Source organism: Canis aureus, chromosome 3, assembly GCF_053574225.1.
Source record: "Canis aureus isolate CA01 chromosome 3, VMU_Caureus_v.1.0, whole genome shotgun sequence".
NCBI lineage: Eukaryota > Metazoa > Chordata > Mammalia > Carnivora > Canidae > Canis > Canis aureus.
In genome coordinates this window covers 48318928-48328850 of record NC_135613.1, presented here as the reverse complement: position 1 = coordinate 48328850, position 9923 = coordinate 48318928, and the positions used below count along the sequence as shown (strand labels likewise).

The window sequence follows — 9923 nt, the reverse complement described above, 5'->3', positions numbered from 1 at the left end:
GCCCAATACGGGACTCGATCGCAGGACCAGGATTACAACCTGGGCCACAGGCAGACGCTCAACCACTGAGCCATCCAGGCATCCTCAGATTTTTATTTTTAAAAATGTTTTCCTCAACAGGGCAAGAATCTGCCTTCCATGTTACTGTGGGGGACTGTTTTACCAAATGTTTTTTTGTGACATAAAATGGATCCAGCAGTATGTTTCCATACTGCCCACCACCTAGCCAGTGATGTTTCCAGTTTTCACGTCCATCTCAAGGAGCAAATTTTTGTGTTAGAGTAGGATAGATTATGATGTAGTGATAAGTAAACCTAAATATCTCATTGACTTAATGCAATTTTAAAAAAGATTTTATTTATTTGAGAGTGAGCAATTGAACAAGCAGGAGTGGGGGAGGGGCAGAGAGAGAGGGAGAAGCAAACTCCCTGCTGAGCAGGGAGCCCAATGCAAGGGCTCTATCCCAGGACCCCGGGATCATGATCTGAGCTGAAAGCAAATGTTTGGCTGACTGAGCCACCTGGGGGGGCCCTGCAAGTTAAGTTTCTTCCTTGCTCAGGGTATTGGTTTAGTGCAGGTCAGGGGAGTTAAGGGGGCTCTGCTCCATGCAGTCAAGAGGCTGTTGTTACAACAGACTTAGGTAGCTTACAAACAACAAATATTTATTTCTCACTGTTCTGGAGATTCAGAAGTTCAACATCATGATGGCGGCAGATTTGATGTGGTGCCTGGTGAGAGTCTCCTTCCTGCTTCATAGATGGCTGTATACTCACATGGTGCCAAGGGACCAGCGATCTCTCTGGGACTCTTTTATAAGAGCACTGATCCCCTTCCTGAGGACTCCACCCTTATGACTGATCATCTCCCAAATGTCCCACCTCCTAGCACCATCACATGGTGGATTAGGATTGTAACATATGAATAAGGTGGGGGGTGGGGTGCAGGCTACAACAGGAGGTAGGAATGCAGGTTCTTTCACATGGTACTCTCCAACAGGACCACTGGTCTCAGAAGCAAGAACTGCAAGCCGAATTGCCAGATCTCTAACCCAGAAACTTGTCACCTGAGAATCTTGGAGTCTGTGACCTTCGACAAGTCATAGAAGAGAAATCAGCCACAGGCTTCAGCCCCTGCTAGAACCTTGAGGACAGAGTCATGTGGGCTCTTGTGAATTCCAGAACTGATGTTGGAAGCCCAGGAAGATCCTTAATTGGGTTTGGGACCCAGCAGCCCAGTCATGGAGTCTGGAGAGACTTGTGGGATGAGGGCTCACCTAAGCAAGGAATCTGACATCAGAAACCTTAGGTTCAAGGCTTGGCTTACATCTGACTAGTCATGTCCCTGAGTGTCCATAGAAATGGGTACCCTACAGGAACACCTGGGTGGCTCAGTTGGTTAAGCGGCTGCCTTCAGCTCATGTCATGGTCCCAGAGTCCTGGGATCGAGTCCCGCATCGGGCTCCCTGCTCAGCAAGGAGTCCACCTCTCTCTCTCCCTCTGCCCTTCCCCCGATCATGTTCTCTTGTGCTCGCTCTCTCTCAAGTAAATAAATAAAATCTTAAAAGAAAAAAAAAAGGAAATGGGTACCCTACAGGCTGCATGAGATGGTTTCAAGACTTTAAGGAAGGTGATACTTGGGAAGATGCTTTGAAAGTACAAAGCACAAGACAAATACTACTTAATATGACTCATCCTGCTTCTGCAGAGCACATCCTCCACTTGGCCAACAGCTCAATTCCATTCAAAGATCAGGGTGGAGTAGCTCACTGCAGTTCCTTCCAGCACTGTAAGGTGGGATTCTAGCTAGACAAAATCCTCCCTCAGGGACTCCTTGGAGGCCCCCTCCAAGGTTCTAAGGCTGCCAGTCCCAAAATCTGGGAGGTTTTGTAGCTCATGGATCCACCACGTGATGATGGAAGGACCCAAAAAATGCTTCCAGGAAGCTTTTCTCGGCAAACACGGGACAAAGTCTGGACCCTATGCCCCACCTCTGGCCCAGCTCCAAAAGTTAGAATCCTCCTTAGCCCTCTGTCTTCACCCCACCTGTCCTCAGCCCTGACTTTGGGATTTCTCTGCATCATTATTTTATCCCTTACTTGCTAACTGAAGCTCCTACTGTGGGGCCATGTGTCCCAGACTATGGCCTTCAGCCTCAGTACCCCAACACTGGACGAGAGGGGGAGAAACCACCAAAGAGAAGCATCTTGGTTTCAGCACATCTGACCTTAAAAAAAAAAATTGTCTTCTAATGTCTGTGGGGGAACACCAGCTGGGGTAATCAGGAGTCTGGAGCGTCCCTGCTTCTGCCATAGGCCAGCTGGGGAGCATTAGCTGAGATTTCCCCTCTCTGGATTTGCATCTATAAAAGGCAGGTCTGGACACAGTGGCCACTGCTGTAATTCTGAGATAGGGAGCTGAGGGGCAGGAGAAGCAGCAGGTGAATGTCCAGCTGGCTGACTCCCATGGGGATGGGCCTGGGCTCCTCCTTCCTCCGAGGCTTTAGCAAGGACTCCCCATCTATGCCTCCACTCTCTCCTTCTGCCAGGACAGACACCTGGTGACAATCTGTTCGCAGGGTCATCCATCTGAGGCAGGAGAGACTAGGGGAGCAGGACCCCAAGCCCTAGTGGAAGGTGGCTGTGCCTTTGGCCATTAGCCTGAGCCCTCCTGCAACCCCTACGTGGGGCTTGGACTCTCAGCTCCCAGATCCCTTGAATATCAGCCTCCCTCTTCTTGTCCACAGGTCACCACGATGGAGTGCCTTGGTTCACCTCCCCCACCCCTCTGCTCCAAAGCCCTCTGGGAGTTGAATTCAAGTACTATTTGAATAATTTACTGGGAAGCTGACACTCAAGCACACATATTTTATTTTCATAGAATGCACCCATGAATACTTTACAGTGTAATAGCCTAGAAGTCTTCCAGCAGGACTTTCCTGTCCCATGGAAGGGCGCTGGGCCCTCTGGGCTCCTTGGGGTCGGGAGGGGCGCTGCACCCAGGTCTCAGGCAGACACATGTTCAGGAAAGAGGGCGTGTTCGTGTTCGGGATGGAAGGTGTCCCTTGTGGGACTTTCACCAACTTACAAGCGCCATCTGGTTTAGCTCAGAGTGCAATTACTGGTGATTTCTTTGGCATCTAACCCATTGCTGGGACAGCATTCCAGAAACAACGTGGGCACTCTGCTGTCTGAGCAGGCTCGACAAAGAACACAACTGTGAGGGAACATCTACAGAGGCCCCATCCAAAGTGTACACATGGAGTCCTGGGGCTGCAGAGGGTGGGGGAGGCCACCATTATCCTCCTGGGGCAGCTTCGGGGAGAGTCATTAGAGCAGGCGGCTCCCCTCTGGGGTTCAGGCCACTGTCCACCATACCTGGACTCTTTGGTTTTGCCTGGCGGCTCCTCCTTCCCTCTCTCCCCCCAGCCCCTCATTTGTGCTCCCTGACTCTGAGCACCGAGGTCACTCAACCTGGGACTTCTCCCATCTGTGAAGGGACAGATCCTCTCTACCCACGGGAGACTTCCAGAATGGTGCCTGCTCAGCCTTCCTACAATCCAGGGTCATCAGGGGAAATAAGCCAGGGTGGGGAGGGTGGAGACTCGCTGTTGGTGGGAGACTCCGGGGTCAGGCTGATCTGGGGACCATGGCAGGTTAGCAGTGGTGTGCAACCAGAAACAGGCCCTACACTCTATCCACTGCCCCCAGACGCTGCCTCCTGGACCGGGCGGCCCCCCTCCATCCAGGAGCCACCTGGATAGTCCAGCCCAGCCAGCCACCCAGACACCGGCGTTCAACCAGGGCAGTGGGGCGCTCCACACCACCCCCAAGCCCTCCCCTCCCACACCTCCTTCCCTCCCACCTGGCATCTCTCCTCCCTTCGGTCTGGTCTCCTGGGCGCCGTTACTCCTCCTGCAGCAGGGGCTCCCGGTCCCCCTCCTGCACCCTGTCGTCCTCCTCCTTCTCCATGCAGCCCACGGTGGCCGCCAGCCCAGCGCCCACGCCGCCCCCGACCACGGCGGCCCCCGTGGCCCCCACCGCGGCCCCCGCCGCCACCATCCCGGCCTCGGCGGCCAGCGCGGCCGCTGCCATGCCCGCGCCCACCACGCCGCCCGCCAGGCCCATGAGCCCCGCGCCCACGGCGCCGCCCACGGCAGCCAGGTGGCCGCAGAAGCGCATGGTGTAGGAGTCCATGAAGACCTTGGCCTCGGCCTGCAGCTCGGCCTCCAGCGCCTCCAGGGTCTGCTCCCTGCCCTGGCACAGCAGGGCCGCCCCGTGGCGGGCCAGGATGGCGTCCTTCTGCGTGGACAGCAGGTTGCGCATGGTGTCGGGCAGCACCCGGAGCGCAGAGAAGATGCGCTTGGTGGCCACGTCCTGCGGCGGGAGAACGCGCGGCGCTCAGCGCCCGCCCAGCCCGCAGCCCCCGCCCTACCCCGCCGGCGCCCTCACCTGCTGCCGCACGTACTCCTCGAACTCCTTCTTGGCGGCCTCCACCGTCCTCAGGTCGTGCAGCTGGGCGGCCATCTGTCCACGGCAAAGCCAGGCTGCCTCCCTCCGCCCGCCCCCGCCCTCGTGGGCCACCCAGGGCCCACGCACCCGGCCCCCCAGGCCCTCCACGGGCGCCCCCTGTACCTCATCCGCGGAGGCGAACCCAGGCCCCGTCCTCCCCATCCAGCCCGACAGGTTCTGCGGAGACAGCAGGGGAGGGGTCAGGGTGGGGGGCGCCGGGGGTGGGGAGGGATGGGGGTGCAGGTGGGGGGCGCACCTTGATTTCCTGAGCTAACTGCTGCCCCGTGAGCAGGCGTCTGTCCCCCCTGGCCACGGGGCGGCCCTCGCTCCAGTACCCCTGGCAGCGGCTCTTGGCGTGCTGGGGGGCGGCGCTCAGCACATCGGCCACGTAGGCGGAGAGGTGCCCCAAATCGTCATCTGTGTCTGAGGAAGAGATTCCTCATGCTGAGGAGACCGGGGGCTGAGCAGGATCGGGCTTTGGGAGGAGAAAGGGTGTCAGAGGCAGGGCGCAGCTCGCTAGGGCAGGGGGGGCCGAGGAGGGCAAGCTGTGGAGGCCTTGCTCCGGGGGACACTCACCGCCTGGGCTGCCCTGGCCTCTGGTGGCCCACTGCCGCGCCGGGGTGGGCAGGAGGTAACAGCGGGCTCGCCTCCCTTGGAGCAGCTCCTGAACCTTGGGGTACTTGCCAGAGGATTTCTGGGTGATGGAAGGGGGGACCTCTGAGTTAGGGACCAGACTCCTGTTCCTGGCTCGCCTGCAGGCCCCCTCCCGCCCCCTCTCACCTTCTGCCCAGTTCCCCCCACCTGTCCCTTCTGCCCCTCTGTCTGTACCCCTCACCTGGATCATGTCACCCACGCGGCCCAGCCCTGCCTTGCTGGAGTAGGATGAGTCCCGAACTAAGAGATCCAGGTGCTGGAAGAGAAGGGGTCCTGACACCAGCAGCCGTGGGGGTGTGAAGGTCTGGAGTGACAGGTCCAGAAACGGGTGTCTCACCTGGATTGGCACCATCCCATAATGCCTGCCCATCACCTCGGCCACATGGACGAACATCTGGGGATGAGGCACCAAGGGTCATGGCTGGGTCACTCCAAGGACTCTGGCTCTCTCCCTTCTGGGCTGGCTAGGGGGCCCCCCTTCCTGCCCCTCCCTACCCTCCCCACCCTCCCCATCCCCCACACTCCCAGCTCTAGGACTCCCCTGCCTCCCCCAACCAGGCCCTCAAACCCACCAGCCCAGCTCCAGGTCATGAACTCCTAGGCCAGAACCAGAAGGCACCCAATTAGGGCTGGTCCAGTCCCTTGGCCTTATGGTCACGGCAGGGATAAGGTGGCACCCCAAGACCAAATTTTCTCCTCACCTCCAGATATTCCAGGTCTGTATCCTTCAGCTCCGGGGAGGTATTGAGGATCTGGAACCAAGGAGAACAAGATGGAAGAGGGTCTGCAAAGGCAAAGAGATACTGGGAAGACCCCGGTGAGGAAGGAGCTCACAGGCTGACTGTGGAGCTGGGACCTGGGAGACACCTGCCTGGGGGCCTCCGCAGCCTGCAGGGCCTGGGCTGCCCATGAGGGACAGCAGGCAGCCCGGGAGTGGGCCTGCTGACCTTCAGCTGCTCCTGGGGACCTTAGACTTCCCTTTGGAACAAACTGTGTTCCCACCTTCACTGACTGGGGGCATCCCTCCCCTGCAGGGGCAACCCCAGAACCTGTGGGGACCCCAGACACACAAGTCTGTGAGATCAGGGTCACCGTCCCAAGCACTCCCAGGGCCAGCCCAGGCTGACATGTGCCCTTCTGGAGAAAGCTAAGCTGGAGCGGGGCCCATGGGGTGGGGCACCAGGTCACAGCGCCCTCACCTGGTAGGAGCTCAGCATGGTGGTGAGGGCACAGAGCTTAGTCCGCGTTTCTCTGCTCAGCTCAGGGCTCATGGCATCCCCTGTGTCCACCAGGAACACGGCCACCTGTATGGGGGGAGGGGCAGGAGGGAGATGAACCACGGGGTCAGGCCTGCCTCACTCCTCCACGTGCTCCCCCCAGCCCTGCCTTTGCCCACCCCCGTCTTCCAGTCCTGCCCCCAAAGCTTTCTTTCTCCATTCCCTTCCCCTTCATCTCTGCTCTCTGCATGTCCCAGCCTCTCCACCCCCCACCCCTGCCGCAATCTTCACCTCCTCTGCCTTTTATGTCCCTCACCTTCCTCCCCTCCTTCCCCAGCAGGAAAGGGTGGCTCCACATCCATATGCCCCTGGTAAGGCTATTGGCACCCCACCTGAACCCCTGCAGGGACCCTCCTCTCGGCCAGCCGCCCTCCCCTGACTCCTGCAAGGCAGAAAAGAGAGCATCAGTTGGTCCATCCGGCCCCCATTCCCCTCCCAAAGCCAGGCTGAGGCCCCTGACCTGCCCCTCCCCAGCCCCCTGCCCCAGCCCTGCCCTCACCAGGCTTGGCAGGCCCCGGAGCAAGTGGTTGAGAAGGAAGGTCTTCCCTGAGTGCTGCTCCCCCAGGACAGCAAGGAGGCAGACAGGGGTGTCCCTGGCCAGGGGGTGCTTCAGGCAGCGGTTGATGGCTCCCATCCTCAAGATGAGGCCTCCAGAGGCATTGATTCGCACCAGCAGCAGTGGCTCTGCTCTCACAGCACAGGTCTCCTGCGTCAGGAGAAAGAAGGTTCCCTGAGCATCCAGGTCATGCAAGTGGGTCCCCAAGTGTGGTGTGCATCTGACACCATCCCATAATAAGACTGTGTTCCCCCAAACTGTGTGCCCCACCCTGACATCCTAGAATAGAGCCAAAGCCACCGGTCCCATCTTGGATCAGACCTGGGTTGCTCCACGCCCCACACCCCACACCGAGGCCTGGTCCCTGGACCTGCAGCACGGCGGGCAGAGGCCTCTGCGGCAGGAGCTTCATCTTCTCCCCCAGACTCCGGAGGCCCCTCTTCTGCTTGCATATCTTCCGGCACTCTGGACAGCAGGGCGGCTCACAGCCCGGGACGCGGTGTGTGCTGAAGCACCGCGTACAGAAGTCATGGCCACAGTCCAGCGAGATGGGTTCCCGCAGCCTTTCCAGGCAGATGGAGCAGGCGGGGAGCTCCCGGGGCACCGCGGGCCGGGACCCCAGGCCCAGCTCCAGCTTGGGGAATGGCGTGTGGGACCTGGGAGGCAGAGCGGGCTGTTGGGAGCAGCATGTGGGGTGCAGGAATACGGGCTAGGAGTGTGGGGGGCAGGGTGCTCCCGGAGAGGGCATGCTCTGCCCATCCCTCACTTGCACCCCAGAGCCTGGGGCCCGGGGGTGGGGGCAGCAGAGCAGTGGTGACAGGGCTCCCGACAGGCAGAAGCTGCCACACAGCCGCCGTGCATCCGTGGGCAAGCTCCTGCACTGACTGATCTGGGCCCCCGTTTCCGAACGGCCCAGAGGAGAGGCAGCAGCCGTGCTCCCGGGCCGTGTGGGGCGCTCCCTGCCCGGTGCCAGGCGCGAATGCTCATGAAAGCCCTCTCCCACAGCCTTCCACTGCCAGGGCTCCCACAGGGGGCCGGAGCCCCAGGGGTGGTACCTGCACACACACCGTGGGGCCGGGAGGAGAGGGCGGGAGCCTGCCCGTGTGGGGCAGTGGGCTCTGCTTCTCCCAAGATGCCTTCCGCTCTCCCTCCTGGAGCTGGATTTGGTCTCAGGCAGTGCCCACCGGATTCTCCCCGGCCCCCCCCAGCCCGGCACCCAGCTTCGGGCCTCCCCTGGGGCAGCCTGCGGGAGGCTGGTGGCCGCGGCGCCTTGGAGCAGTCCTGCGGGCAGGCCCTGCCACTTACCAACTGTTGCGACTGCTTCCCATGAAGCTCCGTTTTCTCTCCTTGGAGACAAAATTGAGGGGGGGGATAAAACATTATCTAGAAGAGAATCCAGATTTCTGTCTTCCTCCTGGGTTTCAGTGGCCCCCATCCCCTCTCCGCAGACCCATCCCTCGTCCCCAGATGGCCCCTTCCCCTCCCCGCCCTCCCCCCAAATCTCAGGACCCAAGACTTGCCTGCTTGCCAAGCCGGTGACAAAAGGAGATGATTGACAAGGCGGACCTCGGCATGGGGGGCTGGGAGTGAGGAGAGGTCTGCAGGCAGAGACAGGAGGAGGCCCGAGCAGGGACACTGGGCTGCAGCAAGGATGGCTTTCCTCCTGGAAGGGCTGGCTGAGCTGTGGCAGGTGGAGGGGGTGGGGGATGGTCTCCCCAGAGGAGCCGACCCAGACTCGTCAGCGCTGGAAAATAGATGTGACAGTCGGGAAAGAGGAGGCTGCCTCTGGACTCACCCCAGGGGGAGGAGACAGGACTGCGGGAACCAGGGCTCCGGAGGAGGGAGGGACCGAGCCAGGCCCAGAATCCCTGGCAGAGGCTGGGATGCAGGCAGCCGAGATGGTGAGTCGCCATGGAGACGGAAGGGAAAGATAAGGACAGGGAGGGGGAGGAGGGATGGAGAGAGAGGAGCCGTATGGGTGCCGGGCAGAGACGGAACCATGGGCAGGCACTGTCCCTACTGGCCCAGCCAGGGTCCTCCCAGGGCCACCGGCACGGTGTGCAGGAGAGGTGTGGGAGACGGAGGACGGCACCGCCGGAGCTGACCTGGAGAGGGGCGGGGAGCCTCCCTCCCTTCCCTGGAGGAACATTCTGCTGCACGCCCGCCGCGAGTGGGGCTCCAGGATGCCAGCATATCGCACGTGGCCCTGCGCATCCCCTCCACCCAGCTTTTCCCAGCCCCCCTGACTTCTCTGACATTGGCTGTGTGTCCCTGGGTCTCTTCCCCTTCCACTGGCTTTCACCCTGCTTCGAGCTTGTGACTGTCACCTCTGGACCTTCTAACCGCTTCTTAACTGGGCTCCTCCCATCTGCTCCCCAGTGCACAGTCAGCATAATCCCCCACCCCACCCCACCCCCCACACCGGCCATGGCTCCCTCCTATCATCAGATCAAAATTCCAAGCCACCTGGCCTGCGTCTGTGGGCCTGAAACTTCCTCTCCAGGCTTGGCCCTCCTTCACCCTTCTCTGCTTTCTGCACCTTGACTCCATGTTCCCCCTGCCTGCAGCGGGGCGCCCCCTCCTTCCTCCTGAGAGACCCTTGCAGGCCCAGCTCAGATGCCATCCCCTTCCGGAGCCTCCTTGCCTCCCCTTCCCTTCCCGACTGGAGGTGATCTTGCCCTCAGGTGGCTCATGGTCAGAACACCTGATTCTGATTGGTTCCGAGAGGCCGAGGCTCTGGAGCCAGACTGCTCCGGGCTTGATTCCCAGCTGCCCTATATGAGCCAGGGCCCCTGGGTGCTTCCCTTTGCTCTTTTGAGCTCTGAGGGGTCAAGTACATTCAGAAAGCCACTTGCCCAAGGGAAGTTCTTCTTAAGCCTTAGGTGCTAGGATGCAGAGGAGTGGGGGGGGGGGGATGGATTCACCTGGA

The 9923-nt window shown here is 60.3% G+C and overlaps 1 protein-coding gene across 3 annotated transcripts; it reads right to left on the bottom strand.

Annotated features, from left to right (window-relative positions):
• Positions 1-2848: 2848 nt before the first annotated feature.
• On the bottom strand, positions 2849-9294 carry RNF112 (ring finger protein 112). Of its 3 annotated transcripts, XM_077892445.1 has the most exons (15): positions 9100-9294; positions 8515-8738; positions 8300-8340; positions 7365-7650; positions 6938-7144; positions 6695-6820; positions 6361-6465; positions 5863-5913; positions 5499-5555; positions 5343-5417; positions 5084-5201; positions 4764-4930; positions 4631-4684; positions 4448-4522; positions 2849-4372 (listed from the first exon to the last, which is right to left on the bottom strand). In XM_077892445.1, the coding sequence occupies exons 1-15, from the start codon at positions 9206-9208 to the stop codon at positions 3902-3904; spliced, it is 2166 nt and encodes a 721-aa protein (XP_077748571.1). In that variant the 5' UTR covers positions 9209-9294; the 3' UTR covers positions 2849-3901. The 3 variants fall into 3 exon arrangements, with proteins under 3 accessions (XP_077748571.1, XP_077748570.1, XP_077748568.1); XM_077892444.1 differs by lacking the exon at positions 9100-9294 and having other exon boundaries at positions 4764-4924; positions 8515-9030; XM_077892442.1 differs by lacking the exon at positions 9100-9294 and having other exon boundaries at positions 8515-9023.
• Between the last annotated feature and the right edge of the window lie 629 nt (positions 9295-9923).

Excerpts from the sequence above, each read along its gene's own strand:
- RNF112 (XM_077892442.1), bottom strand. The coding sequence starts at position 8,907 with ATGGCGACTCACCATCTCGGCTGCCTGCATCCCAGCCTCTGCCAGGGA. Across the intron at positions 7,145-7,364 it reads CTCTGCCCGCCGTGCTGCAG|GAGACCTGTGCTGTGAGAGC; the intron begins GTCCAGGGACCA and ends CTCCTGACGCAG. Across the intron at positions 4,373-4,447 it reads AGGAGTACGTGCGGCAGCAG|GACGTGGCCACCAAGCGCAT; the intron begins GTGAGGGCGCCG and ends CTCCCGCCGCAG.